The 19,064-nt window shown below is 45.4% G+C and overlaps 1 protein-coding gene across 1 annotated transcript in view; it reads left to right on the top strand.

Annotated features, from left to right (window-relative positions):
* KDM4A (lysine demethylase 4A) overlaps positions 1-18,755 on the top strand; it is a 38,411-nt gene extending 19,656 nt beyond the window's left edge. The window contains exons 12-22 of the mRNA XM_054036997.1: positions 1,841-1,961; positions 3,463-3,641; positions 7,151-7,355; positions 7,653-7,729; positions 8,835-8,890; positions 10,068-10,176; positions 11,946-12,134; positions 12,935-13,105; positions 14,079-14,198; positions 15,470-15,562; positions 16,457-18,755. Coding sequence (XP_053892972.1) covers positions 1,841-1,961; positions 3,463-3,641; positions 7,151-7,355; positions 7,653-7,729; positions 8,835-8,890; positions 10,068-10,176; positions 11,946-12,134; positions 12,935-13,105; positions 14,079-14,198; positions 15,470-15,562; positions 16,457-16,597 — 1,461 coding nt within the window. The 3' untranslated portion in view covers positions 16,598-18,755. The remainder of the gene's footprint in view (positions 1-1,840; positions 1,962-3,462; positions 3,642-7,150; positions 7,356-7,652; positions 7,730-8,834; positions 8,891-10,067; positions 10,177-11,945; positions 12,135-12,934; positions 13,106-14,078; positions 14,199-15,469; positions 15,563-16,456) is intronic.
* The last annotated feature ends 309 nt before the right edge of the window (positions 18,756-19,064 follow it).

Raw genomic sequence — 19,064 nt, 5'->3', positions numbered from 1 at the left:
AGGTCATACTTACTGGATGGCGGACTCTATTCTGGGAAGCAGTGACTGTGAAAAGAACTTGTGTCATGGTGGATAGTTAATTGAACATATGTTCCCTGTATGATACTGTGGCCTGAAGGGCTAATTTAACCCTTGGAATTATAAAGTGGAATCTTGAATAGGAATAGTTATATTATATCTGTTTGGCCCTGGTGTGACTACTACTGGAATACTGTGTCCAGTTCTGGTGGCCACAATTCAAGGAGGATGATGATGATGATAAATCAGAGAGGGTTCACAGAAGAGCCATGAGAATGATTAAAGGATTGGAAATATGCTTTATAATGAAAGTCAAGGAGTTCGGTCTCTTCGGTTTAACCAAGAGACGGTTAAAGTGTGATTTGATCAGTATATAAATACCTTCGAGGGGAACAGAAATTTGATGATAGAGGGCTCTTCAGCCTCACAGAGAAAGTTACAAGAAGATCCAATGACTGGAAGTTGAAGCTAGCCAAATTCAGACAGAAATAAAGCTCATGTTTTTAACAGTTGGGGTAATTAACAATTGGAACCATTTTCCAAGGGTTGTGGTGGAGCCTCCGTTACTGGAAATCTTTAAATCAAGATTCGATGTTTTTCTAAAACAGATTCTATAGTTCAAACAGGAATTAATTCAGGAAAGTCCTACTGTCTGTTATACAGGAGGTCAAACTGGATAATTAAGTGGATCTTCTGGCTTTATAATCCATGAATCTTTGGAAAGGGGAGAGAAATCTTCTGTTTGCATCCTAGCCGCAGAGAAATTACAGACTTAGCATGTGGGCTTATCAGCCACATAGAGATCTGGCAAACTTTCACCTGTGTCAGGTTGTTGAAGGCATTGCTTTTAGCTCCTTTTCTGATCCCAGGCTCACAGTAATGTTGCAAAAATTGGAGTTATCTGAGCAAGCTAAGCCAGATTCTTGTCAGGAGGGAAAAAGAGGAGCAATAAGGTGGGGAAGAAGAATGATGGAAGAAGGTGGATGACAGATCCTTGGGGTTATACTTCAGATGTTCATGATTTTAGCCAAAGCCAGAAGTGGTGTAGTGAGATCATCTGGTTACTTCTCTCTGATTTGATCTAATCAGGACATCTTTTAGGATCAATATGGCAATAGTCAACAACGTTGCATTGGATCATGGGCTCCCAGGAGACAGTGCGGGGCAGCACCAGTTCTAATAGCAAAGCTCATTCCTTCCAGTCCATGCATCCTGCTGACTTTTTCAGTATCATGCGCTTATCCCCCCCAGATAAGTGATATCCAGAAGATCGTGGCAGCCGCAGCCTTTAACTCGTCAAAACACACTTAGGTGACTTCAACTGTAAATGTTTTCTCCCATTTCTAGAATCTTTCAGCATGTCTTCATATCAACCCAGGACTTTACCAGGAACGTTGAAGACCCCGTATCACTGTTTTTAACTTAAACAATCCAGTTGGTAGTGTCTTCAGCTTTAGCTTGCCTTATGTAAACAAACTTGCATAATGGGCTGAGTTAGGACTTGTCTAGTGTAGATTACACAACAGATCTAACTTACTTTCACCATTAATTGGTGACTGGTTAACTTTGTGCATTTCACTCTGCTTAAACAATGAAAACAGTCACTTCTGCTGTCTGGCTATTCTATAGCAGTACAATGCTAAAATACTTGGGTTTCAGATACTTTCGCAAGCATAAATCCAAAGTTTAATATACATTATGGAAATATTTCTTTGTTTTAGTGTCTTGTAAAAATGCCCTCTTTTTAAACTTGTTTTGGGCCAAAATGGATCTGACTGGCTGTAACATGATGATTGCTGAGTTGCTGCTTTGCCTTGTCCAGGTGGCGAAGGAGTACATGAGATCAATGAAAGAGAGTAAAAAGTCAAAGGGTCGTCGCCAGCCCTTGAGCAAACTTCCTCGTCATCATCCTCTTGTGGTTAAAGACTGCATCAGTGATGATGGTAAGTTCTACATACTTCAGTCGGGTAGGATTCAGCTATCTGGGGAGGCCTTGGATGGGAAGGTAGAAAGAGGGCTCAAGATGTAGGAGGACAATATGGTACGTTCCATGAGATAACGGAAGATATATGGGAGGCATCTAGGCAGGTGTCTTCTCTTCAGCCTAGGAGAGGTTCTTAGTTCTGCTTGGAACTCTTGCTTCATTCTCAAGTGCATGCCCTCGGCAGTGGAATTGTTTCACACCTGAGTGTTTCTTTCCCACTACTTTCTTTTGAAATCTGAATATTTTTTCCAGTCACAGAAAGTCACAACTGTGTATACCAGTCAAACGCTAAACATATCTGAACTTCGTTTCTGTATTCCACAGTTGATGCTTCCTTGGAGCTTTCCAATAATCCACTAAATAGCCATTTAAAAAAAATATCGATATTGTTTACTGACCATTTAGCCTATATATGCTTTGGATCTGATTAAATTGTAGGCTCGAAGGAGCTGTGTGACGGGTTCACCTCACGACAGGCGCTCCTCCTTGTGACGGGCTGGGAATTAGCTTTCACTTCATCGGTTGCTTGCACTGTGAGCTCCCTGTCTGAGCGCACTCAGTGTGCTCCCTCTTTGTGACTTGGCCCTCCAGCTAAGATACTGTATAGTCCCCCCCCCCCCCCTTTCTGGGATAACCGAGTCCTGCTAGACAAGCTGTCCAGACACTGTTGCAGACAGTCTTCCTTTCCAAGTCTGCCGGCCCTGTGCCACTTTCAAATGGCTGGTAGGGGAACCCAGGCCCTCCCTTTACACTAGGTTCCAGCCCAGGGACCCTATAACCAGCAGCCCAGGTCTGTGCAGTCCCACTCCTTGCTGCTGTTTCCCTGGGCTTCTTCCTATCCCACCTCTATCTTCTTGCCAATCTCTGGCTTGCCGCTAGAGAGTCCTCTGCTCTCTATGGCTACTTCTCCGTTCTCTGCCTCTTGTTGGACTCCCACCCTAGGGCAGGAATCCAGGTTTACTATCCCCCTGGATCTCCTTTTTGGCCCTAGCTAACTCCCTTTCCCCCCAGGGAGTGACTGCAGACCTCTTCCCTGCAGTCCCTTCCTGGCTTATAATCCTGTCCCAGCTCCTTCCCCATATGAGTTTCATTTGCCATTCCAACCAGTCCTTGGTTACCCGCCAGATGCAGCATATAAGGTTAATTGGCCCCTTCTAGCTCCTGCTCAGAGCTTGTGTGGGCTGGCCACCCCATTGTAAGCAGGAACAGGATCATGCATGCCTATACTACTCATTTGTATGACTCTTCCTCAGCTCATGTTTCTGCTAAATTCCTCATGTTTTCAGAAGGAAATAAACAATTTCTCACCATCCCTGGCATGTGCATACTTCCCATTGTCAGAGATTGGAGCCCCTCTCCTTACCATTCTTCATCGTGGTGGCTATCATAAACTCTCCTTGCAACACCGTGGCAGCAGCAGGACATATTGCTAACACTAATGAAACCATTTCTTGTTGCAGAGATGTCGGAGCAACTGACTCCTGAAGAAGAGGCTGAGGAAACAGAGGCTTGGGCCAAACCACTTAGCCAGCTGTGGCAGAATCGCCCTCAGAATTTTGAGGCAGAAAAAGAATATAATCAGACCATGGCTCAGCAGCCCCCTCACTGTGCTGTATGCATGCTCTTCCAAACCTACCAGGTAAGCGTCCTGCACGTCTCCCAGAGCTGCTCTTTGTATGGCAGAAGCTGAGGGAGAAGGCAGCTGCCACATTCCTCAGGATTTTGTAAACTAGTAGGTTGTGAATCTAGCCAGCATGAGTATAAATAGCAGTGTAACTGATGAGAATACAGACACACCAGAACCTTAAGGTATATATCCTGCGCAGCTCTGTATATGCCCAAGGAGTGCCTCCCATGTCTACGCTGCTCTCTTTAGCAGTGTAGTATCTCACTGCCACCCTGCTGCCGGAACCTTCCCCAGCCACCATGAAAAGCTCCAACAGTGTGAAAGGTTTGGGGAGGGGGAGGTAGAAGGGAAGGGTTCCAGCAGACTTTCCCTGCTTCCTCCCCCGCCAGAGCCTTTCGCTGCTGTGTGGACACAGCCTACTTTTCACTGTAGCATATCACTGCGTGTACCCTACATTCTGTTGCAAGTGTAGACAAGGCCCTAGAATATGAAACAGCTATGGAGATGTTTAAAAAAGTTGGTATATTCTTTAGAATCTTAGGCTATGTCTACATTACACAACTTTTAGCGACGAGGCTGTCACCACAACCGTGCAGGTAAGTCACACAGTGTAGCCACTGTTTGTCAGCTCTCCTGCCGACAAAAGACTTCTGCCCCCCAACGAGCAGCATTTGCGTTGTCGGCAGAAGTATTCTACTGCTGACAATGTGCTGTTCACACTGGCACTTGTTGTGGCAAAACTTTTGTCTTTCGGGGGGTGGGGTTTAACCTCTGAAAGACAAAAGTTTTGTCATTCAATTGCCGGTGTAGACATAGCCTTGGAGATCAGAGGATATAACTAAAAACAGTACTACTTATAGTAGCATTGCAGTCTTCTGTGACTCTGCAGCTGTAAAAGTCTAGGCATTGTAAAGATGTGCCACAGATACCCTTCTGGGGAAAGGGACAGGCCTTGTGATTCCAGGGGGCACGTACAGACAAATGTATCTCTTGCTGCTTGACACAGAACAATGTGTTTCAAACATCCTCAGGCTTACTCTAGAGAGAATGGGAATACCTCTAGACTTGAAGCCGCTCTGACTGAGAATTCTGTGGGGCACTGGGAGAGTATGGAACACCAGTGGAGGGTTTAGTGAGTTTTGTTTCTTCACACAAATGTGGCTAGGTTTTTAGAAGCACGAAATCCCAGCTGACACCAATTTTTTAAAAAAAGGCTCCAGGGCAATCTCATTAATTGCAGGCTGGTAAGCCTAACTTCAGTACCAGGCAAATAGGTTGAAACTCTAGTAAAGAACAGAATGATCAGACGCATGGATGAACACAATTTGGTGGGGAAGAGACAACATGGTTTTGGTAAAGAGAAACCATGCCTCACCAATCTATTAGAATTCTTTAAGGGGGACAACAAACGTGTGGACAAAAGTGATCCAGTGGATATAGTGTACTTAGACTTTCAGAAAGTCTTTGACAAGGTAACTCGCCCAAGGCACCCAAGGGAAGGTCCTCTCATGGATCGGTAACTGGTTAAAAGATAGGAAACAAAGGGTAGGAATAAATGGTGAGTTTTCAGAATGGAGAGAGGTAAATAGTGGTGTCCCCCAGGGGTCTGTTCTGGGCCCAGTCCTATTCAACATATTCATAAATGACCTGGAAAAAGAAATCAAGAGTGAGGTGGCAAAATTTGCAGATGATACAAAACTACTCAAGATAGTTAAGTCCCAGGCAGACTACGAAGAGCTACAAAGGGATCTCACAAAACGGGTGACTGGTAACAAAATGGCAGATGAAGTTCAGTATTGATAAATGCAAAGTAATGCACATTGGAAAACATAATCCCAAGTATGCATACAAAATGGTGGTGTCTAAAATCAAGAAAGATCTTGGAGTCATTGTGGATAGTTTTCTGAACACATCTGCTCAATGTGCAGTCAAAAAAGTTAACACAATGAGAGAGAGTCCAGTGGAGGGCAACGAAAATGATCAAGGGGCTGGGGCACATGACTTACAAGGAGAGGGGCTATAACAGCGTTTAAAAGAGAACTGGATAAATTCATGATGGTTAAGTCCATTAATTGCTGTTAGCCAGGATGGTAAGGAATGGTGTCCCTAGCCTCTGTTTGTCAGAGGATGGAGATGGATGGCAGGAGAGAGATCACTTGATCATTGCCTGTTAAGTCCACTCCCTCTGGGGCACCTGGCATTGGCCACTGTCAGTAGACAGGATACTGGGCTAGATGGACCTTTGGTCTGACCTGGTACAGCGGTTCTTATGAGAGGCTGAGGGAACTGGGGTTATTTAGTCTGCAGAAGAGAAGAATGAGGGGGGGATTTGATAGCAGCTTTCAACTACCTGAAAGGGGGGGTTCCAAAGAGGATGGAGCTCAGTTGTTCTCAGTGGTAGCAGATGACAGAACAAGGAGCAGTGGTCTCAAGTAGCAGTGGGGGAGGTCTATGTTGGATATTAGGAAAAACTATTTCACTAGGAGGGTGGTGAAGCTCTGGAATGGGTTACCTAGGGAGGTGGTGGAATCGCCATCCTTAGAGGTTTTTAAGGCCCAGCTTGAGAAAGCCCTGGCTGGGATGATTGGGGATTGGTCCTGCCTTGAGCAGGCGGTTGGACAAGATGACGTCCCTAGATCTCTTCCAACCCTAATATTCTGTGTTAGGAACTATTAAGGAAAGGGTAGATAAGAAGACAGAAAAAATCATAATGCCATTATATAAATCCACAATATGCTCGCATCTTGACTACTGTGTGCAGATCTGGTCACCCCATCTCAGAAAAGATATATTGGAAAAGGTACTGAGAAGGGCAACTAAAACACTTAGGGGTATGGAACAGCTTCCTGATGAGGAGAGATTAAAAAGACTGGGACTTTTCAGCTTGAAAAGGAGACAACTGGGGCATGGGGGGATGAATATGGTAGACATCTATAAAATCTTGTCTGGTGTGGAGAAAGTGAATAAGGAAATATCATTTACTCCTCATAACACAAGAACATGGGGCCACATATGAAATTAACAGGCAGCAGGTTTAAAACAAACACAAGGAAGTACTTCTTCACACAAGGCACAGGTGACCTGTGGAACTCTTTGCCAGGAATGTTGTGAAGGCCAAGACACTAGCCAGGATGGTCAGGGATCCAACACCATGTTCTGAGTGTCCCTAGCGTCTGTTTGCCAGAAGCTGGGACTGGACAACGGGATGGATCACTTGATGATTACCTGTTCTGTTCATTCCCTCTGAAGCACCTGGCATTGGCTACTATTGGAAGACAGGATACTGGGCTAGATGGACCATTGGTCTGACCCAGTATGACCGTTCTTACGTTCTTATGGCTTGTGCTTGTCTTTAAAGATGGGATCATGTTCTGAATGATGCAGGAAGTAAAGCTTGCTGTTGTGTAGCAGTTATCTTTGTCTGATGAAGCTGGTAGTAAGAATAACAATTTGAGAGAGAAATCTGAGGTTTTCAATATTCCCGGTAAAATATACCTATATTCCCCACCTCACTTTCATAGGCAGAATGTGGAGGCCATGGTCAGAGCCCTGGAGTTGCTCCAGGTACTGCCACCAGGAAGGTACGAACCAAACCTCTGATTCCTGAGATGTGCTTCACTGCAACTGGCTGCAGCACTGACCTCAATCTCTCAACCCCTTACCTGGAGGAAGATGGAACAAGTGTCCTGATCACCTGCAAAAACTGCAGTGTCTGTGTTCATGCTAGTGAGTACAGCCAAACCCCACACCTAGGCACTTACTTGCCCTGCAGTCTGATCTTGTACACTGTAACAATTCCACCTAAAGAACTGAGTCCATTCCTTAAGTGGATCACGGAGACCTGCAACACAGGGCCTTGTGAATGGTGGCGCGATGGTGGTGTACGGCACACTTGAGGTTTATGGAACCCTCAGGCGGGGATTATGAAGTGAAGCCCAAGGGCTGTAATTTTCACATTCCCTCTTTGACCTCCAAGGTGAGAGATCTGTGCTGTTTTCCCTAAGCAGCTTGTTTCCATTATAGGTTGTTATGGTGTGTCCCCTGACAAGGCCACTGAAGACTGGATGTGCTCCAGGTGTACAGCCAATGCTTTAGAGGAGGTAAGAAAATTGCTTGTACAAGCCTCACTTGGCTTTCTCTTTAAGGACTCAGGAGGTTCCTATTAGTCAGGTATCCAAGCTGTGTGGAGCCCATGGGAGGACTGGGGGCAAGGTCATAGACTCATAGAATATCAGGGTTGGAAGGGACCTCAGGAGGTCATCTAGTCCAACCCCCTGCTCAAAGCAGGACCAATCCCCAAATCCCTAAATGGCCCCCTCAAGGATTGAACTCACAACCCTGGGTTTATCAGGCCAATGCTCAAACCACTGAGCTATCCCTCCCCCGATGAAGGCGAAGTCAGATGAAGGCTAGTTGCAGAGCTCTTCCTGAAACCTTCCATTGTGCAGTGTCTGCTCCCCTTTTGTGATAAGGCTGTAATTTAGAGAACACCTCCAGAGTGTAATTCTCTACCGTTTGCCTTTTGATTTAATGTCTTCTGGCTTAAAGATTCAGTGATGCAGTGATTCAGGCTGTTGTGGTCAGAAATGGAGAAGGGAAGTTCACCACATTTCTGCAGATCTGTTTATCTCTGATATCTCCTTGTATATGACAACTTCTGCTCTACAAAATGCAGCTAACTTGTTGCTTAGCTGTGGCTGTTGCAGTGGCAGGGGATACTGAAATCTAACTCATTGAGGAGAAAGGTGGCCCAGAGTAGAGGGGTTCTTTCAGAAAGTGTCATGGGCTCTGGACCAACAGAAGGGACCACTGCATCTCTTCCAGGGGCCAACCCCTTGAATTGCATCCGCCAGGGTGGTTTGTTCCCAGCTTCAGCTATGCCTAGTTGGGATAGGATTTTGTTTCTCTGGTATGAGCTCACAACATTGGCTCTCTGTGTTTTTCCCACCCAGCTTCAGAGTAGCTCTCCTTAGTTTACTCCACCTCTGAGTATCTAGAGAACTATGAGGTCAGTCCATTTCTCAAAAGCAGGAGGCCATTGATAGCTCTTAATTAGGCTGTCCTCTGCAAAGTGATTGTACCAGTGGGGCTAATTGGCAACAAAGAGCTATTTCTCTGAATGTGTCGTCGCAGTGAGGCTCTCTGGTGCAAGCTTACTGCTTCATTGACAGATAACGTGGTTCCTCATTTTCCTCCATGTGGCAGGACTGCTGCTTGTGTTCATTACGAGGAGGTGCGCTGCAGAGAGCCAATGATGACAAGTGAGTATTCCAGCTTTTTCATTCTCTATGGAGCAGTGTAGCACATGAGCACTTGTGAGGTTGTTAAAAGTTCATTGCTTAGTGCGAGTGTGCTGCAGGGATGATGTAGTGACCAAGGGCATCTTCCAGATGGATTGACAGGATTGATGCGGAGGGTTGTAAACATATATAACATAGTTCAAGATGTGAGCACGTGGTGCCTAATGCACCAGGACTTGGGTGAGTGGTGCAGTATCACAGAGACCCACAGCCAGTCACTGACTTCCCAGGGAATTCCCCATCCCAAGGTGGTGATAGCTATTAACTGCTTAGTCTCTTATTAAGTAAAATTGTCTTTGGTTCCCAGAGCCATGTGAGGAACTCTGAATACCAGATTACAAAGAGATCATGCTCCATACAGCAACCAAAGGCTCTACATACCTCAGCTCTGCCAATAGACTGTCTAAATTTACACTGCTTGTGTCTTCAGCTCGGGGCTTAGCTGGAGGCGTCTACATCACAGGACAGCCACAAAAGTTCCTTTGACTCTTCCCAAACAACACTTCACTGGCTTTGGGAGATGGGGCCCTCCTGCAATGCAGCATATTTTAGCTCAAGGCTGACTTGGGGCAGCTACAGCATAGGCGACTGTTAATGGAAAAGGACGCAGATTAATTTGGCTAGTATGTCTAAAGTTCTTGGATGCAAAATATGTTGATATTTAGTATCTGAATCTTAACTTAAAGTGCTAAGGGGTAAATTATGGTAACTTGGCCTGAAGACTCGGAGTGGCCTTTGACCTCTAGGTCACTGTTTCAAAACCAGGTCAGTAGTGTCTAAATAGTTATTATCTGACAGGTCTGTGGCCTGAGTAAAACAAGCTTATAGGGCACATGTGCCTGCAGCACAAATACCACCAGCACAAGTCTCACTCAGTCACTCCCTTGTTCACCTCAGTGGAAAGGCCAAGAACTGAATGGGATGAAGTCTGCTTTTGCTCCTAGATGTCTCCATTATCAGGACTAGTGTGAGGGAGGCTTGCACTACTTGAGCTCTAGTCTGCTGTATGGATCAACAAAGGATTTCATTCTTAGGGCTGGAGGGATTGCCAATCTGCTACACTTCATTAGCACTAAACTTGCTTAAATTCTCAACTGTCTTTCTCCAGTGTGTACTGACTTTTTTCCAATTCTGGCAGGTGGGTCCATGTGATGTGTGCCGTAGCTGTACTGGAGGCAAAATTTGTGAATATTGCAGAGCGCAGTCCAGTGGATGTTGGCAAAATCCCCCTGCAGCGCTTCAGACTGGTAAGAAACATCTGAGATTCACTGTTAGGCTTGTTAGTTTCACTGAGGTCCTATCTGTGGGGTCTTCTATTCTCCTCCTGAAGGAGACAACTCCTCTCTGTTAATTAGAGGTCAGAGAAAATTCAAACTCTGATGGTTTGGAGGTGGTTTGTTAAATAAATCCCATTAGAGTACTCCCTACTCTCCAAAGCTTAGCTTTGTTCTTGGGTATTAACACAGCACAATAATTACCTGAAATTAGAATTAACAAGGGGATTAGTATAGAGTCTTGTTATAGTTTAGCTAGTGATTTGAATTGCATAATACAGTAACGTGTTGGTATCTTATGTAGGAATCTCTAGGCACTTTAAATAAAATAGAAGCTGGATCTGTTTAGCTTGTCTACAAACTCAGTTTAAAGAACGTCAGACTCTCACTCCTTTAGATAGAAGAGGAGGAAGGGGGTTTCCCTCAATCCAGAAGGAGAGAGGCTGAGCTTTGTATGGCTATATCACATCATACCTTGTTATTAACTATCCACGCATGCAATCCAGTGCAGCACTAGCAGAAGAGGCGGGGTGGGATTTGACCAGTGGACTTGGAGCCACTGGAAAAGCAGAATACTAGAGGGGAGACCACTGCCAAGAGCATTCTCAATCATTGAAGCGTCTGAGGTGACAGCGATGAGATTGGATCGTGAACGTAGCCCCTAAAGCACCTCTGCATGTGTATGAAAGGTAGATAGATCTGTTCCATCTGAGGAAGCCTATTCTGCACATGAGTCCTTGCTAACTGGCCTGAGTCCTGGGTGGCTTTTTCATTTTTAGTGTTCTCTTTTTTTTAAGGATTTCTACAGTCTAGCCACTCATGAGTCTCAGACTGATGGAATTAGGAGAAGGTTCAAATACTTAATGCCTATTTCTTATAAATCACTTTTCATCAGCTGTTCTCAAAATGCTTCACAATCATTTAATTTATTTAGCCTCTAAATCTCTGTACCTAAAAATGACAATGGACTGAACCGCTTTGCTAAAAAACCTTCAGTATTTTGGGGCAAACAAGGTGAGAACTATTAAATAAAAAGCTGTATATTCACTTTAGCTGTAAGATATGGGACTTCCTGGCTGGCGTGACTAATTGTTAGAAATACGTACGTTTTAGAGCCTTTTCCTCCATTTGCTCAATCCTGCTTTAAGGATATAAACCAGTGTTTGTGACGTCCGTCAGTTACCACAAACCTGCTGGCCCAAATCTAGCCTTCTGCCTTTAGGGTAAGGTTATGGAATCTGCCTCTGTACAAATTCTATTCAGTTCTCCTCCCTTCTGAAATTCTGTCTCTGGTTTTATGAAATCCTTTGGGGTATAATGTTACTCTAGCCCTCTGGCCTGTTTCTGTCCTTGTATAACTATAGCCAGGAGTTGCAGTGGGCCATTGACTTTTGTCATCGCTGAAATGTGGTAGAATGACGTGTCCAGGTCTCCTTTCCTTACAGACATTTCTGTTCACATGTTTTGCTATTAAGCTTGTTGGATTGGTATATTATAGACACTTAATTTTTTGCCTTTGTCCCTGTTTGTAACTCCTGAGATTCCTGCCCTGTTATGAAATAAAACAAGTGTCCTTCTCTCTCTAGAATATAATAAAGCATGGTGCCTTTCTGGGATAGAGATTAATTGGAATAATGTAGTAACAAAAAAGGGTATTTCTAGTAACACCTGGGGGGCCTGTCAGCATTCTGTGCCTGGGGAAAGCCAATGCTGAGCAGTAATCTCTAGTTTCCTGTCTGCAGAAATGCATCTTCTGTAAGAAGCGGAGGAAGAGAATTGCAGGTTGCTGTGTGCAGTGCTCTCATGGTCGCTGTCCTACGTCCTTTCATGTCAGCTGTGCTCAAGCAGCTGGAGTCATGATGCAGCCTGATGATTGGCCATTTGTTGTCTTCATTACCTGCTTTAGGCATAAGATTCCATCCCAGGCAGAGGTGAGTATTTGGGACACAACTAGGATTTGTTCTGGAGTAGGCCAGAGTATCAAGGGAAACTGAAAAGCTTTTGGTTGTGCTAGAGATAAAGTGGATGAGGTAATGTCTTTGACAGATTCATATCAATAAAAGAATCCCCTGTGCATTTTAGCCAGCGTAGTCTAATGATCTTGGCTCCCATCCCATGCCAAGAACTGAGCCCTGATCTCAGTCCTGCTGCTGACTTCTTGTGGCCTTCAGCCAGTCACTTCTCCCGGGTTTCAGTTTTGTCTATAAAGTGACTGAGAACCACCTCCCCCTGGAACTGTCGTGAGAAGGAATAGCTAACGTGTGTGTGTGTGTGTGTGTGTGTGTGTGTGCATGTGTGTGAAGTAAGTGAGGCTAATGTGCAGAGTTAGTACTGGGATCCCAGTGGAATGTCATGTTCCCTTGCAGCCCTTCTGCCAAATGAACTGCAGCATTCTGCTCGAGATGGGCCTGTAGAGGGCTTGCTGCAAAGTCCTCAAAATGTCTTGAGGGAACCTACTCTAAAGAGCGAGAGCTTGTAACTCCCTAGGTGGCCTGAGCTATGCACAGCACTGTCTTGGTCGCTGCAGCTGACTGGTTTGGTTTTTAAGCATTTAAAGCACTCTGGGGGAAAACTCTTTTAAAAATTGACTTCAGATCACTGGTGGATCCTACGTACAATTAAGAACTCTTGGCAACAATGTAGTTCTGTCTCTTCTCATCTGCCAAGACCCATGTTCAGTGCCAGTACACTGACCTTCATTTCAGCTGTCTAACAGCTCTTCTCCTCTCAGCGAGCTAAAGCTGCTCTGCAGGATCTCTCAGCTGGGCAAATGGTCATCAGCAAGCACAAGAACGGTCGTTTCTATCAGTGCGAAGTGGTCAATCTTACAAAGGAAACCTTCTATGAAGTCAACTTTGATGATGGCTCCTTCAGCGATAACCTCTATCCAGAGGACATTGTGGTATGTGGTGAAATAAGAGAGCTACTCCATTAGAGGGCATGTGGTACAAGGAAACTGTATCACCATTGTGGGAGCAAATGTGTCTGCTAACATTTCTAGGGGGTTAATGACCGTTCATACAGTGGAAAGTACTCTCATCTGAGCGGAGAATTTCTTACAGCTTTTTAGATTTCTTCCCACTTAAAAACTTGTCATTGTCTAACTTAATACTTTGGTTGCAAAGTGCCTGTATTGGTCTTCTTTCTGACTTATGAGCAGCTGTATTCATTATCCTTGTCAGACCTTAGTTAGCTGTTGTCTCTGTTTTCAGTTCTGTACCGAACAGTTCTGCATGGGTGGGCTGGGTGGGTTTTATATACAGAACAAGGCAGTTGTGGCTGAACTGTAGCCTGTAGACAGAAGGCTTATCTACTGGTCGCCATATCTTCTTCAGTGATGTTAATAGCAGCATGGAGCTATTTGTGTGCCAAACTTGCATTCTCTGTGCCTCAGGCACCGTGGAAAGGCCCCTTTTCAGAGGCACCTGATGTGTGGAGGATGCCATGTGGCTACTACGCAGGGCTGGGAGGTGGGGTAGTGAAGGGCAAATGACAAGGCAATGCATTTGCACAGTTGTCACTGAGGATGCAGGTTGTGTTCAGGGTCTCTAACTGGAGCTGAGCCAGGAGAAGGAAAGGATCCAAGAAGCTTGACTTTGAAATTGCAGACCATCTGAAATAGCTGGGAGCAGAAAACACCCTGTGTTTGTGAACTGATGGTTTAGTTGTGGCACCCTGTGGCTCAGTTTCCCTGTCTCTAGATGGGAAAATCCAGCTATCTCAAGGGCTGTTCGTAAGGTGCTTTGGTACTCTGATGGAAGGCCCTATAAAAATGGGATGGATCTCCCTGGGCCTGCTGAATCTTTATGCAAATGTAAAGAAGCTGTTACTGCTCACTTCTCCGCATCTCCCGACTTTCCTTCTTATGCCATCAGAGTCGAGACTGTCTTCAGCTGGGTCCTCCTGCTGAAGGAGAAGTCGTGCAAGTCAGATGGACAGATGGACAAGTCTATGGAGCCAAATTTGTGGCCTCACATGCCATCCAGATGTACCAGGTATCGAGCTTCTATTCCTTTCTGCTGCCCTCCACCTCTCACTCTTTAGATAAAATGCTCATCACAGTGGTCTCTAGACACCTCCCCACAGTCTATTTTAGAAGCCCTTTTGTAGAAGTGTGGTACTACTGGCAAACCAAGTCCTAGGACCCTCTTTAACTACTGCAGTCAAATCCCACTCAGGAAGGGGCAGGCGCGGTATGGGGTTTAGTGATCTATTGGAAGGAAAGCTGCATAGATGACAGTAAAAATCTCCGCTTTTAGTCTGGATGGAGTGTAAATGCTGAATAACTGGTACTGAGGACCCTGTTATAGCCTAGATGTCCTTTGTGACCCACCAATATATAGCCAGGTACCGATGAGTGGGTTATTGACCCCTTCCCTTCTGCACTAGAAATACAAATCCATAGGATATGCAGAGAAGTGATTCCATGCAGCAGGTTGTAGGAAACGGGGGCATCTAGTCAGTGTCTGCACCATGAGCTAAGCCCTTCTGCCACCAGCCTCAGCAGTGAGCCCTGCAAGTGCAACTGTTGAGCTTCCAGACATCCTGGGGGTCACGCTAAGGGGTTGGGCTGAGCCTGCACAACATGGGCACATTCAGAAGGTTCAGACTCAGGTGTGAAAATGGCCTCATTCTCAGAGGTGCTGAGCACTGGCAGTGCCCACTGAACTCGGCAGCATTTTGGATGGCTCACCCCCTCTGAAAATCAGGCTGCTTTTATCTGACTGCCTCGCTGTGGGCACCTGCGTTTGAAAATGGGCCCCAATATTTAAGCTCCTGTAGCTGAATCTGGCTGAAGCAAAGTTTCATTTACCAAAAAAACCTTGAATTTTAGAGTGCTTGTGTACATCTCGTCCTCTTCTCCCAACCCTGCTGCTCGGATAACGTCCGGAGTGGCATTGAAACACCCAGTTTGCCTGACAAGTACAAATCCCCAGTGAGGAGCTGGCTTATTGCGAAGTGTTCTGAGAATATTCCTAAAACTGGTCATTCCCTTGACCCTAGGCAGATTGGGCTGTGCCACTTCCTGCTGCTCTTAGGATTATTGCGTGTACAAAGTCTGTTCCCAATACTAGATATTAACCAGCTGCTGCGACCTCCCTCATTTACACATGACCCCAGGCTATGCCAGAAAGTACATGTATATTGAAAGCTTTCATGATGGGAGCTCACTTAGAGAGCTGGGAACTGAACAGGGAGACTCTGTAGTAGTGGGGGGGATCTGGTTTTTGTGACTTCAGGCAGTACAGTATCATTTGTGTGTTAGGTGGAATTTGAAGATGGATCCCAGCTGATGGCAAAGAGAGATGATGTGTACACCCTTGATGAGGAGCTTCCAAAGAGAGTCAAATCAAGGCTGGTAAGTAGTGGGGGTGTGCATCTGTACTAAAAGTCCACTCCATAACCTTGATGTCCATGTGGCTTCCCCTGAGAGTAGCCTGCCTTCATGGGAGCAAACGCATTGAAGTGCACAGCAGCAAGGGCATTGCAAGGTGAGACTTGCTCTGGGAGTTTGTTTGCTGTATGTTCCTTGGCTGATCTATCTCTCTGTAGATACATTACTTCAGCTCACCTCTAGCTGAGGTCTGTAGCCCTTCATTGCTCACTGACAATTTATGGGACTTAACTAGTGAAATCCTGCATCTCTGAAATAGTGAGGTACACCAGGAAGTGCCTTGGTGTCCTTGGCCTGCATCGCTCCAGAAGGCCTCACATAGTAAGGCATTAGCTCCGCGGCCATTCACAACCCAGGCACATTGCTGACCTGAGAGGCAGGTCCTGTGCACCCACCTGACTGTCCTAGCTCAGTTGCAACACTTGTTAATAAGCATGCAGAGTGTCTGAGTCCAGGAAGGGTAGGGGTGGGGCATTCATGCTGAGTGGGTGTTTAAATCTGCCTGTCTCAATAGAGCGGAGCATGCTGCAGAGGTACTGGGTGTTTAGTTTGATCATTGCACTGACCCCTTAAGTCTCCTTCACACTTGACACTGAGCTAGAATCCTTTGGCCCTCAGTGTTGTGTTTGCCCATTAATCATTTCACTGGGTCTAGTGACTGCAGGTTTGTTAAGTTGCTTCTCTCTCCATACTGCAGTATGGCTGGGAACCCAGCCCAGTCACGTGGGCTTGTGCAAAACAGTCCCGTTACCCCATGCCCCACGCGATTTCTCTGCAGTGTGGGAGAGCTTGTAGGTGAGGGGTAATAAGTTCATTGGAGCGGCGCTGTGGGTGTCTAACCCTGCTTTACTCTTGCAGTCAGTAGCTTCAGATATGCGCTTCACAGAAATCTTCACAGAGAAGGAGGTCAAACAAGAGCGGAAGAGACAAAGAGTGATCAACTCACGCTATCGGGAGGATTACATCGAACCTGCACTGTACCGGGCCATCATGGAGTAAGCACTGCCTATGGTAGAGAAGGAGAGATGCCAACCTCCCAATGGATTCTAACACTCCAGTACAACAGAGGCCAAACTTGGACATTTCAAATCCATGTTTTTTTTTTTAAAAGGAAGCTACAATACTGTACCCTGCAGTAGCTGAAAGGAGATTGTTGGACGGTGGAACCATTCAGTGTTGCAACAGTGGATGCCTGCCTGCAGGCTCCTCCCCTGAAGTTGTCTGCACTGAACAAGTATCCGGCAAGCCAGCTTGGGAGTTCTGCCTTCCACAGCTTATCTCCTCAAACAGTCTCTCACTGTTTCTGCTTGTCTGAGACAAAATTGACAGGTGGCAAACTCTTCTGGGAACTTCACCTGGGCATCTTGGCAGCTGCAGGAGGATACAAAGTGTGTAGTTTTTGTTGAATAATGTTCCTGATTCTGGGAGTCTCTCCCCAATGGCCACACCTGCACCGAGCAGGCAGTATTACTGGTGCTTGACATTGAACCCCTTTTTATATTTATATCTGTGTGTTTTGTCTGGAGCAGCTTCAGTTTCTTGTTTCTCAGCATCTGCCCTCTGAGGGTGGAGCCTCAGGCTGTGCAGAGCCAAGTGGATTGGAGGCGTTTGTGTGAAGAGATGAAATGTGAAAATCAAATCCGATTGGACAAGCTATTTAACCCTCCATTTAGCTTTTGTTCTGATTTGATATTTTGAGACTTACTCGTGTTTAACTGTAATGGTCTGTGCCTACGTATAAATAGGAATCTGTCTGGAGCCTCCTGCAGTGCAGCCCTCTAACAAGAATATTCATTCAGCCCCCAAAGAGTACTTTAGCGTAGGCTTCACTAAGGCAATAAAGACCAAAGGGTCCTCCTAGAGAGCCAAGCACCACAGTATTGGTTATGCCAGGGCAGCAGGATCTGTAGCATCCAGCACCTTGTCTGTGGCTATGCTGCCACACGCTCTTACCTAGGATAATTAGATGTGAGTCTAGGACCCAGTTACAAGATGCACTGAACTGTACCTGTTAATGAATGGTTGTGTAGTGCCACGCAGAAGCAGAAGTGCTGCCACGTTCTTCTGTCTGGCCACAGCTGGTAGGGCATCTGTTCTTTCAAATCCTGTGTAGAGCATTAATTGGACACACTCTTAGTTGTATCGGATAGACTTGACTATCCCAGCAATGGAAAGCTGTCGATTGAGGAGCCAGGCATTGCGTGTATCCTGAAGATGTTCTGACATGCTCCTAGTAAAGCATTAACAAGTTAAAGCAGCAATTGAATAAGGATGTGTGGCTTTCCCACCCTCTGGGAAAGGGATTTTAGACTGTGGGCAGACTGGCTGCCTTCCAGCTGCATGGAGTGACTTGGGTAGTTTCCCTTTGTTGAGAGAAAAAATCGTACAAATATACTCAGTTTTTTTATTTTAATTCTCTTCACTGACATAGACCCATCGCTGTAGTAAAGGGACCTTGTGTACACAAGACCCTGATTTATAGCAGTTTCCTCTTTGTTTCTATAAGAACACTATAAACCAAATTATTTTGAAATCTGGTGCATCAACTTGTTGATTAGCAATAAAATGTAGTGTTGTGCAGTGACTTTTTGACTCTTGATCAGCAAAATAATAAACAACAAGCTTTTTTGAAAAATAATCCTCTGTTTATACCAAAACTCTTCTAGGATCAGGATACTGATGTGACTATACAAATTTCTAGTGCTCAGGCTTGCTCTTGGATGTCCTTCTCTTACAATGTGTGGGAGAAGCCCTTGTTAATCAGCATTTGGGCAGATTCCTGGAAGGAACAGGGCCTTCACTTTGTACGTTTTCCCAGTAACTTAATTCATCGTGGTCAGTTTCAAATGTTAATGAATCATTCTGTAAGCATTGGAATTGTTAACATGTAAAACTGGGACATTGTAAAATTGTCATAGTATCTGCAAGTGTGCAGGTGTACGAAATGAGAATTGGTTAGAGCTGCAAGTTGGCAACTCCTTTCGATGCCATTTTTGTGACTAACGAAAGGAAGGGAAGCTGCCAGCATCTCTTTGAATCTGCCCTCTAGTCTTCTAATGTACCTGGGATTCACTTTAATTCCCTCTAGACTGAATGCTGTCCTGTTCATCACGGGAAAATCTATTCTGCTTTCCCCCCCCCCCCCCCAAAAAAGGGGTACCAATTTAGCTGTCTGGATGATGTAGAGGCTTCCTACCCAATCTGCTATATTACCTGCATGGACTGAGTTTCCATTCTAGGTGGTGATACTATATGTCTGGTATAAATACCTATCTACAAAGAAGGCTCCCACCCTAAAATGACAACCTAGTGCAAGGCAGCTGGGCTTGTGCCCTGCAAGGGTTCCAGGTCAGTTACACCATGCTTTGTCACCTGCCTCTCTCAATACTGAGTGACTTTCAAGAGCGTTTCCATGCTCGGTATTAGTTCTGGTCAGGGAGCTCTGACCTGATGTGACCCAAAGTGT

Source organism: Malaclemys terrapin, chromosome 8, assembly GCF_027887155.1.
Source record: "Malaclemys terrapin pileata isolate rMalTer1 chromosome 8, rMalTer1.hap1, whole genome shotgun sequence".
NCBI classification, from domain to species: domain Eukaryota; kingdom Metazoa; phylum Chordata; order Testudines; family Emydidae; genus Malaclemys; species Malaclemys terrapin.
The sequence above is the reverse complement of the archived record's forward strand: the minus strand, read 5'-3'. Positions and strand labels throughout refer to the sequence as shown.